General features: G+C 48.4%; 2 protein-coding genes across 6 annotated transcripts in view; one reads left to right on the top strand and one right to left on the bottom strand.

Moving 5' to 3' along the window:
* The window catches only part of LOC124015520 (multidrug and toxin extrusion protein 1-like), a 67,330-nt gene extending 45,145 nt beyond the window's left edge, over nucleotides 1-22,185 (bottom strand). Inside the window, exons 1-7 of one of the 2 annotated variants that reach the window (XM_046330784.1) lie at nucleotides 21,630-22,173; nucleotides 13,309-13,410; nucleotides 13,092-13,160; nucleotides 9,524-9,672; nucleotides 9,226-9,268; nucleotides 5,134-5,178; nucleotides 2,298-2,395 (exon numbers count right to left, since the gene is read on the bottom strand). In XM_046330784.1, the coding sequence (XP_046186740.1) occupies nucleotides 2,298-2,395; nucleotides 5,134-5,178; nucleotides 9,226-9,268; nucleotides 9,524-9,672; nucleotides 13,092-13,160; nucleotides 13,309-13,410; nucleotides 21,630-21,842 (719 nt within the window). In that variant the 5' untranslated portion in view covers nucleotides 21,843-22,173. Of the gene's footprint in view, nucleotides 1-2,297; nucleotides 2,396-5,133; nucleotides 5,179-9,225; nucleotides 9,269-9,523; nucleotides 9,673-13,091; nucleotides 13,161-13,308; nucleotides 13,411-21,629 lie in introns of both variants that reach the window. The other variant, XM_046330793.1, reaches the window with a different exon arrangement.
* Nucleotides 1-26,806, top strand: part of LOC124015538 (cell adhesion molecule 2-like) — a 946,327-nt gene that overhangs the window by 388,343 nt on the left and 531,178 nt on the right. The window lies entirely within an intron of this gene.

Here is a 26,806-nt window from a genome sequence, read left to right as displayed (position 1 = left end):
GGAAGAGAAGGACGAGGGGAGGAGAGGAAGAGAATTAGGGGAGGAAGAGAAGGACAAGTGGAGGGGAGGAAGAGAAGGAGGATGAGGGAGGAAGAGAAGGAGGAGGGGAGGAAGAGAAGGTGGAGGGGAAGAGAATGAGGAGGAGAGGAAGAGAAGGAGGGGAGAGAAGGAAGAGGGGAGTGAAGGAGGAGGGGAAGAGAATGAGGAGGAGAGAAGAGAAGGAGGGGGGAGAAGGAAGAGGGGAGTGAAGGAAGAGGGGAGTGAAGGAGGAGGGGAGGAAGAGAAGGTGGAGGGGAAGAGAATGAGGAGGAGAGGAAGAGAAGGAGGGGAGAGAAGGAGGAGGGGAGTGAAGGAGGGGAGCAAGAGAAGGAGGAGGGGAGTGAAGGAGGAGGGGAGCAAGAGAAAGAAGAGGGGGAGAGAAGGAGGAGGAGAGGAAGAGAAGGAGGGGAGAGAAGGAAGAGGGGAGTGAAGCAGGAGGGGAGAAAGAGAAGGTGGAGGGGAAGAGAATGAGGAGGAGAGGAAGAGAAGGAGGGGAGAGAAGGAAGAGGGGAGTGAAGGAGGAGGGGAGGAAGAGAAGGAGGGGAGAGAAGGAAGAGGGGAGTGAAGGAGGAGGGGAGGAAGAGAAGGAGGGGAGAGAAGGAAGAGGGGAGTGAAGGAGGGGAGCAAGAGAAGGAGGAGGGGAGGAAGAGAAGTACGAGGGGAGGGGAGGAAGAGAAGGAGGATAGGAGGAAGAGAAGGGGGAGAGGAAGAGAAGGACGAGGGGAGGGGAGGAAGAGAAGGAGGATAGGAGGAAGAGAAGGAGGAGAGGAAGAGAAGAAAGAGGAGGGGAGGAAGAGAAGGACGAGGGGAGGAGAGGAAGAGAAGAAGGGGGATAGGAGGAAGAGAAGGAGGAGAGGAAGAGAAGGAAGAGGGGAGTGAAGGAGGAGGGGAGGAAGAGAAGGTCGAGGGGAGGGGAGGAAGAGAAGGAGGAGAGGAAGAGAAGGAGGGGAGGAAGAGAAGGACGAGGGGAGGAAGAGAAGAAGGAGAGGAAGAGAAGGACGAGGGGAGGAGAGGAAGAGAATTAGGGGAGGAAGAGAAGGACGAGTGGAGGGGAGGAAGAGAAGGAGGATGAGGGAGGAAGAGAAGGAGGAGGGGAGGAAGAGAAGGTGGAGGGGAAGAGAATGAGGAGGAGAGGAAGAGAAGGAGGGGAGAGAAGGAAGAGGGGAGTGAAGGAGGAGGGGAAGAGAATGAGGAGGAGAGAAGAGAAGGAGGGGGGAGAAGGAAGAGGGGAGTGAAGGAAGAGGGGAGTGAAGGAGGAGGGGAGGAAGAGAAGGTGGAGGGGAAGAGAATGAGGAGGAGAGGAAGAGAAGGAGGGGAGAGAAGGAGGAGGGGAGTGAAGGAGGGGAGCAAGAGAAGGAGGAGGGGAGTGAAGGAGGAGGGGAGGAAGAGAAGGAAGAGGGGGAGAGAAGGAGGAGGAGAGGAAGAGAAGGAGGGGAGAGAAGGAAGAGGGGAGTGAAGCAGGAGGGGGAAAGAGAAGGTGGAGGGGAAGAGAATGAGGAGGAGAGGAAGAGAAGGAGGGGAGAGAAGGAGGAGGGGAGTGAAGGAGGGGAGCAAGAGAAGGAGGAGGGGAGGAAGAGAAGGAAGAGGGAAGTGAAGGAGGAGGGGAGGAAGTGAAGGAGGAGGGGAGGAAGAGAAGGTGGAGGGGAAGAGAATGAGGAGGAGAGGAAGAGAAGGAGGGGAGAGAAGGAAGAGGGGAGTGAAGGAGGGGAGCAAGAGAAGGAGGAGGGGAGGAAGAGAAGGACGAGGGGAGGGGAGGAAGAGAAGGAGGGGAGGAAGAGAAGGAGGAGAGGAAGAGAAGGAAGAGGAGGGGAGGAAGAGAAGAAGGAGGAGGGGAGGAAGAGAAGGAGGAAAGGAAGAGAAGGAAGAGGGAAGTGAAGCAGGAGGGGAGGAAGAGAAGGAGGAGAGGAGGAGAAGGAAGAGAAGGAGGAGGGGAAGAAGAGAAGGAGGAGGGGAGAGAAGGAGGAAGAGGGGAAGAGAAGGAAGAGGGGATGAAGAGAAGGAGGAGAGGAGGAAGAGAAGGAGGAGAGGAAGAGTAAGTAAGAGGAGAGAAGGAGGAGAGGGAAAGACAGAGGAAAAGAGAGTAGAGGAAGACTAGAGAGAGATAGGGAGAGATAATGAAGAGGAAGAGAAGGAGGAGGGGAGGAAGAAAGGGGAAGGGGGAGGAGAGGAAGAAGATGCTAGGAGCAGGAGAGGAAGAAGAGGATAGGAGCAGGAGAGGAAGGAGAGGATAGGAGCAGGACAGAAAGCTAGGGCAGTACATGACTCCCATCTCCAGGCTGAAGAGCAGGATGTAGTTCACAGCCAGGTTAATGAGGTTAGCTGCTGCTGCTGTGTACATCTGAGGTAGGATGATCCCCTGGGAGACACAGTCAAATCAAATCCATTTGTATTTGTCACATGCGCTGAATACAACAGCTGTAGAACTTACAGTGAAATGCTAACTTACAAGCCCTTTAACCAACAATGCAGTTTAAAGAACAATAAGGTGGGACAATGATTTTTGATGAGCTTTTCATGCGGTAGCAGAGAGAACAGTCTATGACTGGGGTGGCTAGAGTCTTTGACAATTTGTCAAAATTTGCCTTCCTCTGACACCGGTATAGACGTCCTGGATGGCAGGAAGCTTGTCCCCAGTGATGTACTGGGCCGTACGCACTACCCTGTATAGTGCCTTGCGGTCGGAGACCGAGCAGTTTCCATACCAGGCAGTGATGCAACCAGTCAGGATGCTCTCGGTGGTGCAGCTGTAGAACCCATGCCAAATCTGATCAGTCACCTGAGGGGGAAGAGGCTTTGTTGTTCCCTCTTCATGACTGTATTGGTGCGCTTGGATCATGATAGTTTGTTGGTGATGTGGACACCAGGGAAGCTCTCAACCTGCTCCACTGCAGGAGGGGACTGAGACTGTGGAGGATCAGCGTAGCAGATGTGTTGCTACCTAACCTTACCACCCGGGGGCGGCCAGTCGGGTTGTCCAGGATCCAGTTGCAGAGGGAAGTGCTTAGTCCCAGAGTCCTAAGCTTAGTGATGAGTATGGTGCTTAGTGATGAGTATGGCTCTGTCTGGTATTGTGTTGAATATAGGTGTTCCTTTTGTCCAGGTTGGAAACGCCAGTGTTGAGTGTAACAGAGATTGCATAATCTGTGGATCTGTTGGGGCGGTATTCAAATTGGAGTGGGTCTTGGTGTTTCTGAGATAATGGTTTTCATGTGAGCCATGACCGGCCTTTCAAAGCACTTCATGGCTACAGACGTGAGTGCTACGGGTCGCTAGTCATTTAGGCAGGTTACCTTAGTGTTCTTGGGCATAGAGACTATGGTGGTCTGCTTGAAACATGTTGGTATTACAGACTCATTCAGGGACAGGTTGAAAATGTCAATGAAGACACTTGCCAATTGGTCGTCGCATGTTTGGAGTACATGTCCTGGTAATCCGTCTGGCCCAGAGGCCTTGTGAATGTTGACCTGTTTATTAAAGTGTTTGGACTACACGTCCTGGTAATCCGTCTGGCCCAGAGGCCTTGTGAATGTTGACCTGTTTAGTAAAGTGTTTGGACTACACGTCCTGGTAATCCGTTTGGCCCAGAGGCCTTGTGTATGTTGACCTGTTTATAAAAGGTCTTACTGACATCAGCTACAGAGAGCCTGATCACACAGTCGTCCGGAACAGCTGATGTTCTCATGCATGCTTCAGTGTTGCTTGCCTCGAAGCGAGCATAGAAGTAATTTAGCTCATCTGGTAGGCTGTTGTAACTGGGCAGCTCGCGTCTGTGCTTCCCTTTGTAGTCTGTGATAGTTTACAAGCCCTGCCACTTAAGACGAGTGTTGGAGCCGGTGTAGTATGATTCAATCTTAGTCCTGTATTGATGCTTTGCCTGTTTAATGGTTCGTCGGAGGGCGTAGCAGGATTTCTTTTAAGAATCCCGCTCCTTGAAAGCTCTACCCCTTAGCACAGTGCAGATGTGGCCTGTAGTTCATGTCTTCTGGTTGTTGTATGTACGTGTGGTCACTTTTGGGAGCAATGTCATCTATGCACTTATTGATGAAGCCAGTGACTGTTGTGGTGTACTCCTCAATACCATTGGAGGAATCCCGGAACAGTCTGTGCTGCAAAACAGTCCAGTATTTTAGCATCTGCGTCGTCTGAACACTTCTGGTGCTTCCTGCTTTAGTTTTCGCTTGTAAGCAGGATTCAGGAATATATAATTACTGTCATTCTCTGTGTGTGGTGTAAAGGTGGTCTAGAGTTTTTTTCCCTCTGGTTGCAAATGATGGTAGAAATGAGGTAAAACAGATTCAAGTTTCCCTGCATTAAAGTCTCTGGCCACTAGGAGCACCGCCTCTGGATGAGCGTTTTCCTGTTTGCTTATGGCGGAATAAAGTTCATTGAGTGTGGTCTTAGTGTGGTCTACAACTTATCATGAGATACTCTACCTCATGATAGAGTACCAGCTGTTGTTTACAAATATACACAGACCGCCAGCCCTAGTCTCACCAGAGGCAGCAGTTCTATCTTGCACATGCAGCGAAAACTCGCTGGCAGTTTATTATCCATGTGGTCGTTTAGCCACGACTCAGTGAAACAGAAGATATTTAACGTCCCGTCGGTAGGATATTCGTGACCGCAGCTCGTCCATTTTGTTATCCAACGATGGTACGTTAGGTAATAAGACTGATGGTAGAGGCCCACTCGCAGTCGGATCCTTACAAGGCACCCTGACCAACGTCCCTGATAAATCTGTCTCTCCTTCATGAGAATGACAGGGATTTGGGCCTTGTAGGGTGTCTGAAGTAGATCCTTTTTTGACCAATTCAATAAAGAAAACATCTTTGTCCAGTACGAGGTGAGTAATCGCTGTTCGGATATCCAGAAACTCTTTCGGTCAAGCTCTTTTCGGTAGCAGTAACATTATGGACTAAATAAGTTACAAATAATGCAAAAAAGCACACACAGTAGCGCACACACACACACACACACACACACACACACACACACACACACACACACACACACACACACACACACACACACACACACACACACACACACACACACACACACACACACACACACACACACACACACACACAATACCTGGTTCTGTAGGTAAGTTGTTTGCAACTGGTGCAGGAACATAGCCTGTGAAAGGAGGAGAGGGGTGGAAGAGTGATGATGTCAGTCGTTTAGAATTACCCAGACAAAGCAGTCAGACCCCAGACGGATCAGTCAAACTCCAGATGGATCACTCAGACCCCAGATGGAGCACTCAGACCCCAGACAAAACACTCAGACCCCAGACGGATCAGTCAAACTCCAGATGGATCACTCAGACCCCAGACGGAGCACTCAGACCCCAGACGGATCAGTCAGACCCCAGACGGATCACTCAGACCCCAGATGGATCAGTCAGACCCCAGACGGAGCACTCAGACCCCAGACGGATCAGTCAGACTCCAGACAGAACAATCAGAACCCAGGGGGAACACTCAGACCCCAGACGGAACACTCAGACCCCAGACAAAACACTCAGACCCCAGACGGATCAGTCAGACTCCAAACAGAACCCAGAGGGAACACTCAGACGCCAGACGGATCAGTCAGACTCCAGATGGAACACTCAGAGCCCAGACGGAACACTCCGACCCCAGACGGATAAGTCAGACCCCAGAAGGAACACTCAGACCCCAGACGGAACACTCAGACCCCAGATGGATCAGTCAGACCCCAGACGGAACACTCAGACCCCAGACGGAGTCCCCACCCAGGCTCTACCTAGACTGTCTTCAGGACCCAACCAGGCACTATGTCACTCCTCTCTCCCCATCCAGGCTCTATCTAAACATTCCTCTGTCACCAGCCTGGCTCTATCTAAACATTCCTCTGTCACCAGCCAGGCTCTATCTAAACATTAATCTGTCACCACCCTGGCTCTATCTAAACATTCCTCTGTCACCACCCTGGCTCTATCTAAACATTCCTCTGTCACCAGCCAGGCTCTATCTAAACATTCCTCTGTCACCACCCTGGCTCTATCTAAACATTCCTCTGTCACCAGCCAGGCTCTATCTAAACATTAATCTGTCACCAGCCTGGCTCTATCTAAACAATCCTCTGTCACCACCCTGGCTCTATCTAAACATTCCTCTGTCACCAGCCAGGCTCTATCTAAACATTCCTCTGTCACCAGCCTGGCTCTATCTAAACATGCCTCTGTCACCACCCTGGCTCTATCTAAACATTCCTCTGTCACCACCCTGGCTCTATCTAAACATTCCTCTGTCACCAGCCTGGCTCTATCTAAACATTCCTCCTTCACCACCCTGGCTCTATCTAAACATTCCTCTGTCACCAGTCTGGCTCTATCTAAACATTCCTCTGTCACCAGCCTGGCTCTATCTAAACATTCCTCTGTCACCACCCTGGCTCTATCTAAACATTCCTCTGTCACCACCCTGGCTCTATCTAAACATTCCTCTGTCACCAGCCTGGCTCTATCTAAACATTCCTCTGTCACCAGCCTGGCTCTATCTAAACATTCCTCTGTCACCACCCAGGCTCTATCTAAACATTCCTATGTCACCACCCAGGCTCTCATCCTTCTAGATCTATCGGCTGCCTTCGATACTGTGAACCATCAGATCCTCCTCTCCACCCTCTCCGAGTTGGGCATCTCCGGCGCGGCCCACGCTTGGATTGCGTCCTACCTGACAGGTCGCTCCTACCAGGTGGCGTGGCGAGAATCTGTCTCCTCACCACGCGCTCTCACCACTGGTGTCCCCCAGGGCTCTGTTCTAGGCCCTCTCCTATTCTCGCTATACACCAAGTCACTTGGCTCTGTCATAACCTCACATGGTCTCTCCTATCATTGCTATGCAGACGACACACAACTAATCTTCTCCTTTCCCCCTTCTGATGACCAGGTGGCGAATCGCATCTCTGCATGTCTGGCAGACATATCAGTGTGGATGATCAGTGTGGATGATCACCACCTCAAGCTGAACCTCGGCAAGACGGAGCTGCTCTTCCTCCCGGGGAAGGACTGCCCGTTCCATGATCTCGCCATCACGGTTGACAACTCCATTGTGTCCTCCTCCCAGAGCGCTAAGAACCTTGGCGTGATCCTGGACAACACCCTGTCGTTCTCAACCAACATCAAGGCGGTGGCCCGTTCCTGTAGGTTCATGCTCTACAACATCCGCAGAGTACGACCCTGCCTCACACAGGAAGCGGCGCAGGTCCTAATCCAGGCACTTGTCATCTCCCGTCTGGATTACTGCAACTCGCTGTTGGCTGGGCTCCCTGCCTGTGCCATTAAACCCCTTCAACTCATCCAGAACGCCGCAGCCCGTCTGGTGTTCAACCTTCCCAAGTTCTCTCACGTCACCCCGCTCCTCCGTTCTCTCCACTGGCTTCCAGTTGAAGCTCGCATCCGCTACAAGACCATGGTGCTTGCCTACGGAGCTGTGAGGGGAACGGCACCTCAGTACCTCCAGGCTCTGATCAGGCCCTACACCCAAACAAGGGCACTGCGTTCATCCACCTCTGGCCTGCTCGCCTCCCTACCACTGAGGAAGTACAGCTCCCGCTCAGCCCAGTCAAAACTGTTCGCTGCTCTGGCCCCCCAATGGTGTAACAAACTCCCTCACGACGCCAGGACAGCGGAGTCAATCACCACCTTCCGGAGACACCTGAAACCCCACCTCTTCAAGGAATACCTAGGATAGGATAAGTAATCCCTCTCACCCCCCCCCTTTAAGATTTAGATGCACTATTGTAAAGTGACTGTTCCACTGGATGTTATAAGGTGAATGCACCAATTTGTAAGTCGCTCTGGATAAGAGCGTCTGCTAAATGACTTAAATGTAAACATTCCTCTGTCACCACCCAGGCTCTATCTAAACATTCCTCTGTCACCAGCCTGGCTCTATCTAAACATTCTTATGTCACCACTATTGCATTATCTAGACTGTCTTTTGTCCACACCTTTGCTCTATCCCCACCCAGATCTATCCAGTCTGTCATATGTCTTCACCTAGACTATATATACACTGTCCTTTGTCCCCACCCAGACTAAACCACAGTCCTCTGTCCCCACCCAAGCTCCGTCTCGACTGGTCTCTGTCCCAACCCAGGCTCTATATAGACTTTTCTCTTTCGACACCCAGGCTCTATCTCTGTCCTCGGTCCCCACCCAGGCTCTATCTCTGTCCTCTGTCCCCACCCAGGCTCTATCTCTGTCCTCTGTCCCCACCCAGGCTCTATCTCTGTCCTCTGTCCCCACCCAGGCTCTATCCTCTGTCCTCTGTCCCCACCCAGGCTCTATCCTCTGTCCCCACCCAGGCTCTATCCTCTGTCCTCTGTCCCCACCCAGGCTCTATCCTCTGTCCCCACCCAGGCTCTATCCTCTGTCCCCACCCAGGCTCTATCTCTGTCCTCTGTCCCCACCCAGGCTCTATCTCAGTCCTCTGTCCCCACCCAGGCTCTATCTCTGTCCCCACCCAGGCTCTATCCTCTGTCCCCACCCAGGCTCTATCCTCTGTCCTCTGTCCCCACCCAGGCTCTATCCTCTGTCCCCACCCAGGCTCTATCTCTGTCCTCTGTCCCCACCCAGGCTCTATCTCTGTCCTCTGTCCCCACCCAGGCTCTATCTCTGTCCTCTGTCCCCACCCAGGCTCTATCCTCTGTCCTCTATCCCCACCCAGGCTCTATCCTCTGTCCTCTGTCCCCACCCAGGCTCTATCCTCTGGCCTCTGTCCCCACCCAGGCTCTATCTCTGTCCTCTGTCCCCACCCAGGCTCTATCCTCTGTCCCCACCCAGGCTCTATCTCTGTCCTCTGTCCCCACCCAGGCTCTATCCTCTGTCCCCACCCAGGCTCTATCCTCTGTCCCCACCCAGGCTCTATCCTCTGTCCCCACCCAGGCTCTATCTCTGTCCTCTGTCCCCACCCAGGCTCTATCCTCTGTCCCCACCCAGGCTCTATCAGTCGTATGTCCCCATGTAAGCTCTATTTAGACTGTCCACATCCAGGCTGTGTCTAGACTGTCCTATGTCCCCGTTCAGGCTCTCAGTCCTCTGTCCCCTTTTAAGCTCTATTTAGACTGTCCACATCCAGGCTGTGTCTAGACTGTCCTATGTCCCCGTGTAGGCTTTATCTCAGTCCTCTGGTTGGAGACAGTGTTACTCACAGGAACAGCAGGCAGGTAAAGCATCACATAAAGTTGGGCGATCCTGACGGGGAGACAACAGAACAAACGGTCAGTTACATACCAACCACAATGCACAGACATTTATGTCTGAGTCAACATCCACAGCGTGTGTGTGTGTGTGTGTGTGTGTGTGTGTGTGTGTGTGTGTGTGTGTGTGTGTGTGTGTGTGTGTGTGTGTGTGTGTGTGTGTGTGTGTGTGTGTGTGTGTGTGTGTGTGTGTGTGTGTGTGTGTGTGTGTGTGTGTGTGTGTGTGTGTGTAAATATGTATGTTTCCCACCGGGCCACCTCCTGCTCCTGTTTCATGGCTAGTAGGATGTTTTGGGCGTTGATGAGGAGACCCCAGCAGGGCAGACAGAGCAGCAGCAGGATCAACACTGCTCTCTGCAGGATCACCCCCACACGGTGCAGGTTACTGCTGCCAAATGTCTATACACACACACACACACACACACACACACACACACACACACACACACACACACACACACACACACACACACACACACACACACACACACACACACAGACACACACACACACACACACACACACACACACACACACACACACACACACACACACACACACACACACACACACACACACACACACACACACACACACACACACACACACACACACACACACACACACACACACACACACACACACACACACACACACACACAGTGTTTGTTGAACTGTATTGCCGTCTCCATAGTAGTGGATTAATGGTGACTGGAGCAACACTAAAGTATGAGGAATCAAGGTAAGACCCAGATGCAGAAACGTCGAAGTAACAATGGTTTGATAATCCAAAAGGGAGAATAGAGAGGTCAAGGGTCAGTAAACCGGACGGTACCAACGGTACCGGATGGCAGGCAGGCTCAGGGTCAGGGTAGGCAGAGGTCAATAATCCTGGGGACAAAGGGGCAGGATGGCAGGCAGGCTCAGGTTTAGGGTAGGCAGAGGTCAATAATCCTGGGGACAAAGGGGCAGGATGGCAGGCAGGCTCAGGGTCAGGGGCAGGTAGAGTGGTCAGGCAGGTGGGCTCAGAGTCAGGACAGGTAGAGTGGTCAGGCAGGTGTGCTCAGAGTCAGGACAGGTAGAGTGGTCAGGCAGGTGGGCTCAGGGTCAGGGGCAGGTAGAGTGGTCAGGCAGGTGGGCTCAGAGTCAGGACAGGTAGAGTGGTCAGGCAGGTGTGCTCAGAGTCAGGACAGGTAGAGTGGTCAGGCAGGTGGGCTCAGAGTCAGGACAGGTAGAGTGGTCAGGCAGGTGTGCTCAGAGTCAGGACAGGTAGAGTGGTCAGGCAGGTGTGCTCAGAGTCAGGACAGGTAGAGTGGTCAGGCAGGTGTGCTCAGAGTCAGGACAGGTAGAGTGGTCAGGCAGGTGGGCTCAGAGTCAGGACAGGTAGAGTGGTCAGGCAGGTGGGCTCAGGGTCAGGGGCAGGTAGAGTGGTCAGGCAGGTGGGCTCAGAATCAGGACAGGTAGAGTGGTCAGGCAGGTGGGCTCAGAGTCAGGACAGGTAGAGTGGTCAGGCAGGTGGGCTCAGAGTCAGGCCAAAACCAGGAGGGGGAGAAAAAGAGAGACTAGGAAAAGCAGGAGCTGAGAACAAAATGCTGGTTGACTTGACAAAGCAAGATGAACTGACAATGGACAAACAGAGAACACAGGTATAAATACACAGGGGATAATGGTGAAGATGGGCAACACCTGGAGGTGGGTGGAGACAATCACAAGGACAGGTGAGACAGATCAGGGTCTATCACGTAGAGTAGGTCAGAAGGCTGTACTGGAAAACCTAACCTCTATCACGTAGAGTAGGCCAGAAGGCTGTACTGGAAAACCTAACCTCTATCACGTAGAGTAGGCCAGAAGGCTGTACTGGAAAACCTAACCTCTATCACGTAGAGTAGGCCAGAAGGCTGTACTGGAAAACCTAACCCCTATCACGTAGAGTAGGCCAGAAGTCTGTACTGGAAAACCTAACCTCTATCACGTAGAGTAGGCCAGAAGGCTGTACTGGAAAACCTAACCCCTATCACGTAGAGTATGCCAGACGGCTGTACTGGAAAACCTAACCTCTATCACGTAGAGTAGGCCAGAAGGCTGTACTGGAAAACCTAACCTCTATCATGTAGAGTAGGTCAGAAGGCTGTACTGGAAAACCTAACCTCTATCACGTAGAGTAGGTCAGAAGGCTGTACTGGAAAACCTAACCTCTATCACGTAGAGTAGGTCAGAAGGCTGTACTGGAAAACCTAACCTCTATCATGTAGAGTAGGTCAGAAGGCTGTACTGGAAAACCTAACCTCTATCACGTAGAGTAGGTCAGAAGGCTGTACTGGAAAACCTAACCTCTATCACGTAGAGTAGGCCAGAAGGCTGTACTGGAAAACCTAACCTCTATCACGTAGAGTAGGCCAGAAGGCTGTACTGGAAAACCTAACCTCTATCACGTAGAGTAGGCCAGAAGGCTGTACTGGAAAACCTAACCCCTATCACGTAGAGTAGGCCAGAAGTCTGTACTGGAAAACCTAACCTCTATCACGTAGAGTAGGCCAGAAGGCTGTACTGGAAAACCTAACCCCTATCACGTAGAGTATGCCAGACGGCTGTACTGGAAAACCTAACCTCTATCACGTAGAGTAGGCCAGAAGGCTGTACTGGAAAACCTAACCTCTATCACGTAGAGTAGGCCAGAAGGCTGTACTGGAAAACCTAACCCCTATCACGTAGAGTATGCCAGAAGGCTGTACTGGAAAACCTAACCTCTATCACGTAGAGTAGGCCAGAAGGCTGTACTGGAAAACCTAACCTCTATCATGTAGAGTAAGTCAGAAGGCTGTACTGGAAAACCTAACCTCTATCACGTAGAGTAGGTCAGAAGGCTGTACTGGAAAACCTAACCTCTATCATGTAGAGTAGGTCAGAAGGCTGTACTGGAAAACCTAACCTCTATCATGTAGAGTAAGTCAGAAGGCTGTACTGGAAAACCTAACCTCTATCACGTAGAGTAGGTCAGAAGGCTGTACTGGAAAACCTAACCCCTATCACGTAGAGTATGCCAGACGGCTGTACTGGAAAACCTAACCTCTATCACGTAGAGTAGGCCAGAAGGCCTAACCCACACACAGAGAGCCTAACCCACACACAGAGGGCCTAACCCACACACAGAGGGCCTAACCCACGCACAGAGGGCCTAACCCACGCACAGAGGGCCTAACCCACGCACAGAGGGCCTAACCCACGCACAGAGGGCCTAACCCACGCACAGAGGGCCTAACCCACACACAGAGGGCCTAACCCACACACAGAGGGCCTAACCCACACACAGAGGGCCTAACCCACACACAGAGAGCCTAACCCACACACAGAGGGCCTAACCCACACACAGAGGGCCTAACCCACACACAGAGGGCCTAACCCACACACAGAGGGCCTAACCCACACAGAGGGCCTAACCCACACACAGAGGGCCTAACCCACACACAGAGGGCCTAACCCACACACAGAGGGCCTAACCCACACACAGAGGGCCTAACCCACACACAGAGAGCCTAACCCACACACAGAGGGCCTAACCCACACACAGAGGGCCTAACCCACACACAGAGGGCCTAACCCACACACAGAGGGCCTAACCCACACACAGAGGGCCTAACCCACACACAGAGAGCCTAACCCACACACAGAGGGCCTAACCCACACACAGAGGGCCTAACCCACACACAGAGGGCCTAACCCACACACAGAGGGCCTAACCCACACACAGAGGGCCTAACCCACACACAGAGGGCCTAACCCACACACAGAGGGCCTAACCCACACTCAGAGGGCCTAACCTGAGAGACGAGTGTATCACAGGCCAGAGCCAGTCCGTAGCCCGTAGAGGTCGTGGTCACATTGATCACCTGACAGGAAGAAAACAACAAATATTATTATGAAGTCACAATATTATAGAGTCAGTCTGTCTGTATAACTGCAAAATGTTTTTTTAAATGTTTTTTTCAAATCTCGCCAGTCAGAGAACTAATCATAGTAGATAATTATGGGTAATACCGCAGAGCCCAGTGCGTATCCCGCCAGCTCTGCGTTGCCAAGGTGACCACAGAATATGGTGATGACAAACGGGAGCAAGAAGTTCAGGATCCGAGACACCAGCTGTAACAGACGAGCTTGCTCGCACGCACACAACACACACACAACACGCACACAACACGCACACAACACGCACACAACACGCACACAACACGCACACAACACGCACACAACACACACACAACACACACACAACACCCACACAACACACACACAACACACACACAACACCCACACAACACACACACAACACACACACAACACACACACAACACACACACAACACACACACAACACCCACACAACACACACACAACACACACACAACACACACACAACACACACACAACACCCACACAACACACACACAACACACACACAACACACACACAACACACACACAACACACACACAACACCCACACAACACCCACACAACACCCACACAACACCCACACAACACACACACAACACACACACACACACACAACACACACACAACACACACACAACACACACACAACACACACACAACACACACACAACACACACACAACACACACACACAACACGCACACATGCACCAAGAGTGAGTTCTGTCCTGCGGCACCAATGGTATTTCATGTGAGGTTAACAGCGTCTCTGCCAAGACAAGTCTAAAACATGATCTCATAGTAACACTTAGGGGGAATAGGTCTAAAACATGATCTCATAGTAACACTTAGGGGGAATAGGTCTAAAACATGATCTCACAGTAACACTTAGGGGGGATCAGTCTAAAACATGATCTCACAGTAACACTTAGGGGGGGATCAGTCTAAAACATGATCTCACAGTAACACTTAGGGGGGGATCAGTCTAAAACATGATCTCACAGTAACACTTAGGGGGGATCAGTCTAAAACATGATCTCATAGTAACACTTAGGGGGATCAGTCTAAAACATGATCTCATAGTAACACTTAGGGGGGATCAGTCTAAAACATGATCTCATAGTAACACTTAGGGGGAATAGGTCTAAAACATGATCTCATAAGATAAGAGCGTCTGCTAAATGACTTAAATGTAATGTAAATGTAAACACTTAGGGGGATCAGTCTAAAACATGATCTCATAGTATCACTTAGGGGGAATAGGTCTAAAACATGATCTCATAGTAACACTTAGGGGGGATCAGTCTAAAACATGATCTCATGGAAACACTTAGGGGGGGATCAGTCTAAAACATGATCTCATGGTATCACTTAGGGGGGAATAGGTCTAAAACATGTTCTCATAGTAACACTTAGGGGGAATAGGTCTAAAACATGATCTCATAGTAACACTTAGGGGGAATAGGTCTTAAACATTTTAATCATTTTAGTCAATAAGATTCTTGCTACGTAAGCTTAACTTTCTGAACATTCGAGACGTGTAGTCCACTTGTCATTCCAATCTCCTTTGCATTAGCGTAGCCTCTTCTGTAGCCTGTCAACTATGTGTCTATCTATCCCTGTTCTCTCCTCTCTGCACAGACCATACAAACGCTCCAAACCGCGTGGCCGCGGCCACCCTAATCTGGTGGTCCCGGCGTGCACTTCCCACGTGGAGTTCCAGGTCTCCGGTAGCCTCTGGAACTGCCGATCTGCGGCCACCAAGGCAGAGTTCATCTCAGCCTATGCCTCCCTCCAGTCCCTCGACTTCTTGGCACTGACGGAAACATGGATCACCACAGATAACACTGCCACTCCTACTGCTCTCTCTTCATCCGCCCACGTGTTCTCGCACACCCCGAGAGCTTCTGGTCAGCGGGGTGGTGGCACCGGGATCCTCATCTCTCCCAAGTGGTCATTCTCTCTTTCTCCCCTTACCCATCTGTCTATCGCCTCCTTTGAATACCATGCTGTCACATTTACCAGCCCTTTCAAGCTTAACATCCTTATCATTTATCGCCCTCCAGGTTCCCTCGGAGAGTTCATCAATGAGCTTGATGCCTTGATAAGCTCCTTTCCTGAGGACGGCTCACCTCTCACAGTTCTGGGCGACTTTAACCTCCCCACGTCTACCTTTGACTCATTCCTCTCTGCCTCCTTCTTTCCACTCCTCTCCTCTTTTCACCTCACCCTCTCACCTTCCCCCCCTACTCACAAGGCAGGCAATACGCTCGACCTCATCTTTACTAGATGCTGTTCTTCCACTAACCTCATTGCAACTCCCCTCCAAGTCTCCGACCACTACCTTGTATCCTCTTCCCTCTCGCTCTCATCCAACACTTCCCACACTGCCCCTACTCGGATGGTATCGCGCCGTCCCAACCTTCGCTCTCTCTCCCCCGCTACTCTCTCCTCTTCCATCCTATCATCTCTTCCCTCTGCTCAAACCTTCTCCAACCTATCTCCTGATTCTGCCTCCTCAACCCTCCTCTCCTCCCTTTCTGCATCCTTTGACTCTCTATGCCCCCTATCCTCCAGGCCGGCTCGGTCCTCCCCTCCCGCTCCGTGGCTCGACGACTCATTGCGACCTCACAGAACAGGGCTCCGGGCAGCCGAGCGGAAATGGAGGAAAACTCGCCTCCCTACGGACCTGGCATCCTTTCGCTCCCTCCTCTCTACATTTTCCTCTTCTGTCTCTGCTGCTAAAGCCACTTTCTACCACTCTAAATTCCAAGCTTCTGCCTCTAACCCTAGGATGCTCTTTGCCACCTTCTCCTCCCTCCTGAATCCTCCCCCCCCCTCCTACCTCTCTGCAGATGACTTCTTCAACCATTTTGAAAAGAAGGTCGACGACATCCGATCCTCATTTGCTAAGTCAAACGACACCGCTGGTTCTGCTCACACTGCCCTACCCTGTGCTCTGACCTCTTTCTCCCCTCTCTCTCCAGATGAAATCTTGCGTCTTGTGACGGCCAGCCGCCCAACAACCTGCCCGCTTGACCCTATCCCCTCCTCTCTTCTCCAGACCATTTCCGGAGACCTTCTCCCTTACCTCACCTCGCTCATCAACTCATACCTGACCGCTGGCTACGTCCCTTCCGTCTTCAAGAGAGCGAGAGTTGCACCCCTTCTGAAAAAACCTACACTCGATCCCTCCGATGTCAACAACTACAGACTAGTATCCCTTCTTTCTTTTCTCTCCAAAACTCTTGAACGTGTCGTCCTTGGCCAGCTCTCCCGCTATCTCTCTCAGAATGACCTTCTTGATCCAAATCAGTCAGGTTTCAAGACTAGTCATTCAACTGAGACTGCTCTTCTCTGTATCACGGAGGCGCTCCGCACCGCTAAAGCTAACTCTCTCTCCTCTGCTCTCATCCTTCTAGACCTATCGGCTGCCTTCGATACTGTGAACCATCAGATCCTCCTCTCCACCCTCTCCGAGTTGGGCATCTCCGGCGCGGCCCACGCTTGGATTGCGTCCTACCTGACAGGTCGCTCCTACCAGGTGGCGTGGCGAGAATCTGTCTCCTCACCACGCGCTCTCACCACTGGTGTCCCCCAGGGCTCTGTTCTAGGCCCTCTCCTATTCTCGCTATACACCAAGTCACTTGGCTCTGTCATAACCTCACATGGTCTCTCCTATCATTGCTATGCAGACGACACAATTAATCTTCTCCTTTCCCCCTTCTGATGACCAGGTGGCGAATCGCATCTCTGCATGTCTGGCAGACATATCAGTGTGGATGACGGATCACCACCTCAAGCTGAACCTCGGCAAGACGGAGCTGCTCTTCCTCCCGGGGAAGGACTGCCCGTTCCATGATCTCGCCATCACGGTTGATAACTCCATTGTGTCCTCCTCCCAGAGCGCTAAGAACCTTGGCGTGATCCTGGACAACACCCTGTCGTTCTCAACTAACATCAAGGCGGTGGCCCGTTCCTGTAGGTTCATGCTCTACAACATCCGCAGAGTACGACCCTGCCTCACACAGGAAGCGGCGCAGGTCCTAATCCAGGCACTTGTCATCTCCCGTCTGGATTACTGCAACTCGCTGTTGGCTGGGCTCCCTGCCTGTGCCATTAAACCCCTACAACTCATCCAGAACACCGCAGCCCGTCTGGTGTTCAACCTTCCCAAGTTCTCACGTCACCCCGCTCCTCCGCTCTCTCCACTGGCTTCCAGTTGAAGCTCGCATCCGCTACAAGACCATGGTGCTTGCCTACGGAGCTGTGAGGGGAACGGCACCTCAGTACCTCCAGACTCTGATCAGGCGTTCATCCACCTCTGGCCTGCTCGCCTCCCTACCACTGAGGAAGTACAGTTCCCGCTCAGCCCAGTCAAAACTGTTCGCTGCTCTGGCCCCCCCAATGGTGGAACAAACTCCCTCACGACGCCAGGACAGCGGAGTCAATCACCACCTTCCGGAGACACCTGAAACCCCACCTCTTTAAGGAATACCTAGGATAGGATAAAGTAATCCTTCTCACCACCCCCTTTAAGATTTAGATGCACTATTGTAAAGTGACTGTTCCACTGGATGTCATAAGGTGAATGCACCAATTTGTAAGTCGCTCTGGATAAGAGCGTCTGCTAAATTACTTAAATGTAAATGTTTTATAAAGGGGCTATTACTGGTTTTATAAAGAGGCTATTACTGGTTTTATAAAGGCGCTATGGCTGGTTTTATAAAGGGGCTATAACTGGTTATATAAAGGTCTTAGAACTGGTTTTATAAAGGGGCTATGACTGGTTCTATAAAGGTCTTAGGACTGGTTATATAAAGGGGCTATTACTGGTTTTATAAAGGGGCTATTACTGGTTTCATATAGGGGCTATGACTGGTTCTATAAAGGTCTTAGGACTGGTTTTATAAAGGGGCTATTACTGGTTCTATAAGGGTCTTATGACTGGTTTTATAAATGGGCTATGACTGGTTCTATAAAGGTCTTATGACTGGTTTTATAAAGGGGCTATGACTGGTTTTATAAAGGTCTTAGGACTGGTTTTATAAAGGGGCTATGACTGGTTTAATAAAGGGGCTATGACTGGTTTTATAAAGGGGCTATTTAAAAACTATATATGTTTCACCTTTATTTAACCAGGTAGGCTAGTTGAGAACAAGTTCTCATTTGCAACAGCGACCTGGCCAAGATAAAGCATAGCAGTGTGAACAGACAACACAGAGTTACATGACTGGTTTTATAAAGGGGCTATGACTGGTTTTATAATGGGGCTATGTCTGGTTATATAAAGGGGCTATGACTGGTTTTATAAAGAGGCTATTACTGGTTTTATAAAGAGGCTATTACTGGTTTTATAAAGGCGCTATGGCTGGTTTTATAAAGGGGCTATGACTAGTTTTAAAAAGGGGCTATGACTGGTTTTATAAAGGGGTTCTATAAAGGGGCTATGACTGGTTTTATAAAGGGGCTTTGACTGGTTTTAAAAAGGGGCTATTACTGGTTTTATAAAGGGGCTATGACTGGTTTTATAAAGGGGCTTTGACTGGTTTTAAAAAGGGGCTATTACTGGTTTTATAAAGGGGCTATGACTGGTTTTATAAAGGGGCTATGACTGGTCTTATAAAGGGGCTATGACTGGTTCTATATAGTAGCTATTACTGGTTTTATAAAGGGGCTATTGCTGGTTTTATAAAGGGGCTATAACTGCTTTTATAAAGGGGCTATGACTGGTTTTATAAAGGGGCTATGACTGGTTTTATAAAGGGGCTATGACTAGTTTTATAAAGGGGTTCTATAAAGGGGCTATGACTGGTTTTTATAAAGGGGCTATGACTGGTTTTATAAAGGGGCTATGACTGGTTTTATAAAGGGGTTCTATAAAGGGGCTATGACTGGTTTTTATAAAGGGGCTATGACTGGTTTTATAAAGGGGCTATGACTGGTTTTATAAAGGGGTTCTATAAAGGGGCTATGACTGGTTTTATAAAGGGGCTATGACTGGTTTTAAAAAGGGGCTATGACTGGTTCTATAAAGGGGCTATGACTGGTTTTATAAAGGGGCTATGACTGGTTCTATAAAGGGGCTATGACTGGTTTTTATAAATGGGCTATGACTGGTTTTATAAAGGGGCTATGACTGGTTTAATAAAGGGGCTATTTAAAAACTATATATGTTTCACCTTTATTTAACCAGGTAGGCTAGTAGAGAACAAGTTCTCATTTGCAACAGCGACCTGGCCAAGATAAAGCATAGCAGTGTGAACAGACAACACAGAGTTACATGTCTGGTTATATAAAGGGGCTATGACTGGTTTTATAAAGAGGCTATTACTGGTTTTATAAAGAGGCTATTACTGGTTTTATAAAGAGGCTATTACTGGTTTTATAAAGAGGCTATTACTGGTTTTATAAAGGCGCTATGGCTGGTTATATAAAGGGGCTATTACTGGTTTTATAAAGGGGCTTTGACTGGTTTTATAAAGGGGCTATGACTAGTTTTAAAAAGGGGCTATGACTGGTTTTATGAAGGGGCTATGACTGGTTTTATAAAGGGGCTATTACTGGTTTTATAAAGGGGCTTTGACTGGTTTTATAAAGGGGCTATGACTAGTTTTAAAAAGGGGCTATGACTGGTTTTATGAAGGGGCTATTACTGGTTTTATAAAGGGGCTATTACTGGTTTTATAAAGGGGCTATGACTGGTTTTAAAAGGGGCTATTACTGGTTTTATAAAGGGGCTTTGACTGGTTTTATAAAGGGGCTATGACTGGTTTTATAAAGGGTCTATGACTGGTTCTATAAAGGGGCTATTACTGGTTCCATAAAGGGGCTATGACTGGTTCTATAAAGGGGCTATGACTGGTTCCATAAAGGGGCTATGACTGGTTCCATAAAGGGGCTATTACTGGTTCCATAAAGGGGCTATTACTGGTTCCATAAAGGGGCTATGACTGGTTCTATAAAGGGGCTATGACTGGTTCCATAAAGGGGCTATGACTGGTTCTATAAAGGGGCTATTACTGGTTCCATAAAGGGGCTATGACTGGTTCTATAAAGGGGCTATGACTGGTTCCATAAAGGGGCTATGACTGGTTCTATAAAGGGGCTATGACTGGTTCTATAAAGGGGCTATGAATGTGTTGCTGATTTGATTCTGTGTTGAATCTATAAGTGACAGTGACTACAGACAAACACTACTTAACCAACAGTGTGTGGACACCTGCTCATCGAACATCTCATTCCAAAATCATTGGCATTGATATGAGGTTTGTCCCCCCTTTGCTGTGAAAACAGCCTCCACTCTTCTGGGAAGGCTTTCCACTAGATGTTGGAACATTGCTGCGAGGACTTGCTTCCATTCAGCCATAAGAGCATTAGTGAGGTTGGGCACTGATGATTAGGCCTGGCTCGCAGTCGGCGTTCCAATTCATCCCAAAGGTGGTCAATGGGGTTGAGGTCAGGGCTCTCTGCAGGCCAGTCAAGTTCTTCAATACCGATCTAGACAAACCATTTCTGTATGGACCTTCCTTTGTGCAGGGTGGCATTGTCATTCTGAAACAGGAAAGGGCCTTCCCCAAACTGTTGCCACAAAGTTGGAAGCACAGAATCGTCTATAATGTCATTGTATGCTATAGGGTTAAGATTTCCCTTCACTGGAACTAAGGGGACAAAGCCATGAAAAACAGCCCCAGACCATTATTCCCCCTCAACCAAACTTTACAGTTGGCACTATGCATTGGGGCAGGTAGCGTGCTCCTGGCATCCGACAAGCCCAGATTCGTCCATCGAGCTGCCAGATGGTGAAGCGTGATTCAGCACTCCAGAGAACGTGTTTCCACTGCTCCAGCCGATGCTTGGCATTGCACATGGTGATCTTAAGCTTGTGTGCGGCTGCTCGGCCATGGAAACTCATTTCATGAAGCTCCCGACTAACAGTTATTGTGCTGACGTTGCTTCCAGAGGCAGTTTGGAACTCGATAGTGAGTTTTGCAACTGAGGACAGAACATTTTTACTGACTTATTGGAAATGTGGCATCCCATGACGGTGTCATGTTGCATGTCACTGAGCTATTCGGTATGGACCATTCTACTGCCAATGTTTGTCTATGGAGATTGCATGACTTTGTGCTCAATATTATACGCCTGTTAGCAACCGGTGTGGCTGAAATAGCCGATTCCACTGATTTGTGGGTGTCCAGATACTTTTGGTCATATACCGTATCTATAGCAACTGTCCATTACAATAACTCTAGTCTCTGGGAGGAAAGGTTGTTCAGTCAGACAGTGACTGGACTACGCTGAACATGCGCGTGCGCACACAAACACAAACACACACACACACAAACACACACACACACACAAACACACACACACACACACACACAAACACACACAGTTTGTGTCTTACCAGAGGTCCTGTGAGTCTCAGTACATGGTAGAGTTCCTCTCTGTAGGCCAGGGGTATCCAGCGTCGGACACACACACAGCGGAACAGTCTGGAACTGACCACTGTCCCCGCCGGCTCCTCGCCTGTACCCCGCACCACCTCCGACAAGGCAACTACATCCCCAGCAACCAGGCCAGGCCCCGGCAATGAACCTACAAATTCTGCCTTCTCCATTCAGCCGAGAGAAAGAGACAGAGAGAGGGAGGGAGAGAGGGAGCGTGAGAGAGGGAGCGTGAGAGAGGGAGCATAAGAGAGGGAGAGGGAGCGTGAGAGAGGGAGAGTGAGAGAGTAGGGAGTGAGAGAGAGACAAAGAAAGGGGAAGCTAGAGGGGGACAGAAAGAGAGAGAGATTATGTGCCCTGTGAGGTAACGTAGCACAGTCAGTCAGTCAGTTCGTAGAGGCAGAGAAACACACACACACACATCCCTGTAACTGATTAAATAGCTCCCAGAGGAACACAGGGGGCAAGAGAAGAAAGGAGAGAGCGAGAGAGAGAGAGAGAGAGAGAGAGAGAGAGAGAGAGAGAGAGAGAGAGAGAGAGAGAGAGAGAGAGAGAGAGAGAGAGGAGGAGAGAGAGAGTGAATCAAAGAGTAAGAGAGGGAGAGAGCCACAAACAGGCTCATGTTTTGTCGCTGTAAGTGGCCAAGCTAGGCTGAGGGGTGTGTGTGTTACAGGACTCAGTAATCTGTTGAGGAATGCTTAAGTGTCTGAGCCCAGATCTGAGTTGTGTGTTACAACATCTGATTAATGAATGACTGAGAATACGGCTGTAGCAGTGTGTGTGTGTGTTGTGTTGAGCCATCGACCCCGCCTCCTCTTGAATGCACTTTAACCTTTGATCTCACATGTTTTTAAGTCAAATGGTTTTGTTATATTTCTACAAGTTTGGACACACCTAGTCATTCCAGGGATTTTCTTTATTTTTACTATTTTCTACATTGTAGAATAATAGTGAAGATATCAAAACTATATCAAAACTATGAAATAACACACATGAACTCATGTACAGTAGTAAATAAAAAATATTTTATATTTGACATTCTAGTAGCCAATAAGTCTGGCTGCACAACAGATTGGCAAATGTATTGCAAATTGAGAAATCATATGACTAAACTGAATCAAAAAGTAGAAACTACACTAAGAATGATAGTAAAAAGCTTTGGAGCTTAAATTACATTTTGATCACAAAGCCCAATGATATTGCAAACTACTTTAATGACTTTTTCATTGGCAAGATAAGCAAACGTAGGGATGACATGCCAGCAACAAACGCTGACACTACACATCCAAGTATATCTGACCAAATTATGAAAGACAAACACTGTTATCTTGAATTCCGTAAAGTCAGTGTGGAAGAGGTGAAACAATGATTGTTGTCTATCAAAAATGACAAGGCACCAGGGTCTGACAACTTGGATGGAAAATTACTGAGGATAATAGCGGACGATATTGCCACTTCTCTTTGCCATATCTTTAATTTAAGCCTACTAGAAAGTGTGTGCCCTCTGGCCTGGAGGGAAGCTAAAGTCATTCCGCTACCTGAGAATAGTAAAGCCCCCTTTACTGTCTAAAATAACCACCCAATCAGTCTGTTACCAACCCTTAGTAAACTTCAGAACGGTAAAAGGTACAGTATCTGGTCAACATTGTGTTTGACCAGATACATTGCTGTTTTACAGTAAACAAATTGACAACAGACTTTCAGCATGCTGATAGAGAAGGACATTCAAAAAGCACAGCTGACTGAAGCACAGCACAAATGACTGATGATTTGATGAGAGAAATTGATGATAAAAATATTGTGGGGGCTGTGTTGTTAGACTTCAGTGCGGCTTTTGACATTATCGATCATAGTCTGCTGCTGGAAATACATGTGCGTTATGATTTTACACCCTCTGCTATATTGTGTATAAAGAGTTATCTGTCTAACAGAACACAGAAGGTGTTATGGCTTTACACCCCCTGCTATATTGTGTAAAAAGAGTTATCTGTCTAACAGCACACAGAGGGTGTTATGGCTTTACACCCCCTGCTATATTGTGTATAAAGAGTTATCTGTCTAACAGAACACAGAGGGTGTTATGGCTTTACACCCCCTGCTATAATGTGGATAAAGAGTTATCTGTCTAACAGAACACAGAGGGTGTTATGGCTTTACACCCCCTGCTATAATGTGGATAAAGAGTTATCTGTCTAACAGAACACAGAGGGTGTTATGGCTTTACACCCCCTGCTATATTGTGTATAAAGAGTTATCTGTCTAACAGAACACAGAGGGTGTTATGGCTTTACACCCCCTGCTATATGGTGTATAAAGAGTTATCTGTCTAACAGAACACAGAGGGTGTTATGGCTTTACACCCCCTGCTATAATGTGGATGAAGAGTTATCTGTCTAACAGAACACAGAGGGTGTTATGGCTTTACACCCCCTGCTATAATGTGGATAAAGAGTTATCTGTCTAACAGAACACAGAGGGTGTTATGGCTTTACACCCCCTGCTATATTGTGTATAAAGAGTTATCTGTCTAACAGAACACAGAGGGTGTTATGGCTTTACACCCCCTGCTATATTGTGTATAAAGAGTTATCTGTCTAACAGAACACAGAGGGTGTTATGGCTTTACACCCCCTGCTATATTGTGTATAAAGAGTTATATGTCTAACAGAACACAGAGGGTGTTATGGCTTTACACCCCCTGCTATAATGTGGATAAAGAGTTATCTGTCTAACAGAACACAGAGGGTGTTATGGCTTTACACCCTCTGCTATATTGTGTATAAAGAGTTATCTGTCTAACAGAACACAGAGGGTGTTATGGCTTTACACCCCCTGCTATAATGTGGATAAAGAGTTATCTGTCTAACAGAACACAGAGGGTGTTATGGCTTTACACCCCCTGCTATATTGTGTATAAAGAGTTATCTGTCTATATTGTGTATAGTTATCTGTCTAACAGAACACAGAGGGTGTTATGGCTTTACACCCCCTGCTATATTGTGTATAAAGAGTTATCTGTCTAACAGAACACAGAGGGTGTTATGGCTTTACACCCCCTGCTATATTGTGTATAAAGAGTTATCTGTCTAACAGAACACAGAGGGTGTTATGGCTTTACACCCCCTGCTATAATGTGGATAAGAGTTATCTGTCTAACAGAACACAGAGGGTGTTATGGCTTTACACCCCCTGCTATAATGTGGATAAGAGTTATCTGTCTAACAGAACACAGAGGGTGTTATGGCTTTACACCCCCTGCTATATTGTGTATAAAGAGTTATCTGTCTAACAGAACACAGAGGGTGTTGTGGCTTTACACCCCCTGCTATAATGTGGATAAGAGTTATCTGTCTAACAGAACACAGAGGGTGTTGTGGCTTTACACCCCCTGCTATAATGTGGATAAAGAGTTATCTGTCTAACAGAACACAGAGGGTGTTATGGCTTTACACCCCCTGCTATAATGTGGATAAGAGTTATCTGTCTAACAGAACACAGAGGGTGTTATGGCTTTACACCCCCTGCTATAATGTGGATAAGAGTTATCTGTCTAACAGAACACAGAGGGTGTTATGGCTTTACACCCCCTGCTATAATGTGGATAAGAGTTATCTGTCTAACAGAACACAGAGGGTGTTCTTTATTTTTTCTTTATTTAACTAGGCAAGTCAGTTAAGAACAAATTCTTATTTTCAATGACGGCCTAGGAACAGTGGGTTAACTGCCAGTTCAGGGGCAGAATGACAGATTTGTACCTTGTCAGCTAAGGGTTTTGAACTTGCAACCTTCCGGTTACTAGTCCAACGCTCTAACCACTAGGCTACCCTGCCGCCCCAACATAATCCATTAAGGTGACTTCATCACTTTAATGGAAGCCTCTCCAACATAATCCAGCTAGAATCGGGAATTCCCCAGGGCAGCTGTCTAGGCCCCTTACTTTTTTCAATCTTTACTAATGGTATGCCACTGGCTTTGAGTAAAGCCAGTGTGTCTATGTATGTGGAAGACACAACACTATACACGTCAGCTACTACAGCGACTGAAATGACCACAAAACTTTAAAAAATGTTAGTTTCAGAGTGGGTGGCAAGGAATAAGTTAGTCCTAAATATTTCAAAATCTAAAAGCACTGTATTAGCGACAAATCATTCACTGAACCCTAAACCTCGACTAAATCTTGTAATAAATCATGTGGAAATGAGCAAGTTGAGGTGACTAAACTGATGATAGTAACCCTGGATTTTAAGCCGTCATGATCAAAACATATTGATACAACAGTAGCTAAGATGGGGAGAAGTCTGTCCATAATAAAGCGCTGCTCTACCTTCTTAACAGCACTATCAACAAGGCAGGTCCTATAAGTCCTAGTTTCTACCTTCTTAACAACACTATCAATGAGGCAGGTCCTACAGGCCCTAGTTTCTACCTTCTTAACAACACTATCAGAAAGGCAGGTCCTTCAGGCTCTAGTGTCTACCTTCTTAACAACACTATCAGCAAGGCAGGTCCTACAGGCCCTAGTTTTGTCACACCTGGACTACTGTTCAGTCGTGTGGTCAGGTAACACAAAAAGGGACTTAGGAAAATTGCAATTGTCTCAGAACAGGGCAGCATAGCTGGCCCTTGGATGGACACAGAGAGCTAATATTAAGAATATGCATGTCAATCTCTACTTGTTGAAAGTGGAGGAGAGATCGACTTCATCACTACTTGTTTAACATATGAGATGTATTGACATGTTGAATGCACCGAGCTGTTTGTCTAAACTACTGGCACACAGCTCAGACACCCATGCACACCCCACAAGACAGGCCACAAGAGGTCTCTTCATAGTCCAGAACAGACTATGGGAGAGGCACAGTACTACATAGAGCCATGACTACATGGGAATCTTTTAAAAAATATACAAAAATACACCTTATGTAACAGTGGGGACTGTGAAGCAACACATAGGCACAGACATGCATACACACGTGATAACATACACACCATACACACATATTGATTTTGTACTGTAGATAAGTAGTAGCGATGGAGTAGGGGCCTGAGTGCCACAGAATGTTGTGAAATCTGTGAATGTATTTTAATGGATTTTTTTCAAATTATATAAACTGCCTTAATTTTGCAGGACCCCAGG

The sequence above is a fragment of the Oncorhynchus gorbuscha genome, linkage group LG02, assembly GCF_021184085.1.
Source record: "Oncorhynchus gorbuscha isolate QuinsamMale2020 ecotype Even-year linkage group LG02, OgorEven_v1.0, whole genome shotgun sequence".
In the NCBI taxonomy this organism is placed as follows: domain Eukaryota; kingdom Metazoa; phylum Chordata; class Actinopteri; order Salmoniformes; family Salmonidae; genus Oncorhynchus; species Oncorhynchus gorbuscha.
Note: the sequence above shows the minus strand (reverse complement) of the source record. Positions and strands in the feature narration are given on the sequence as shown.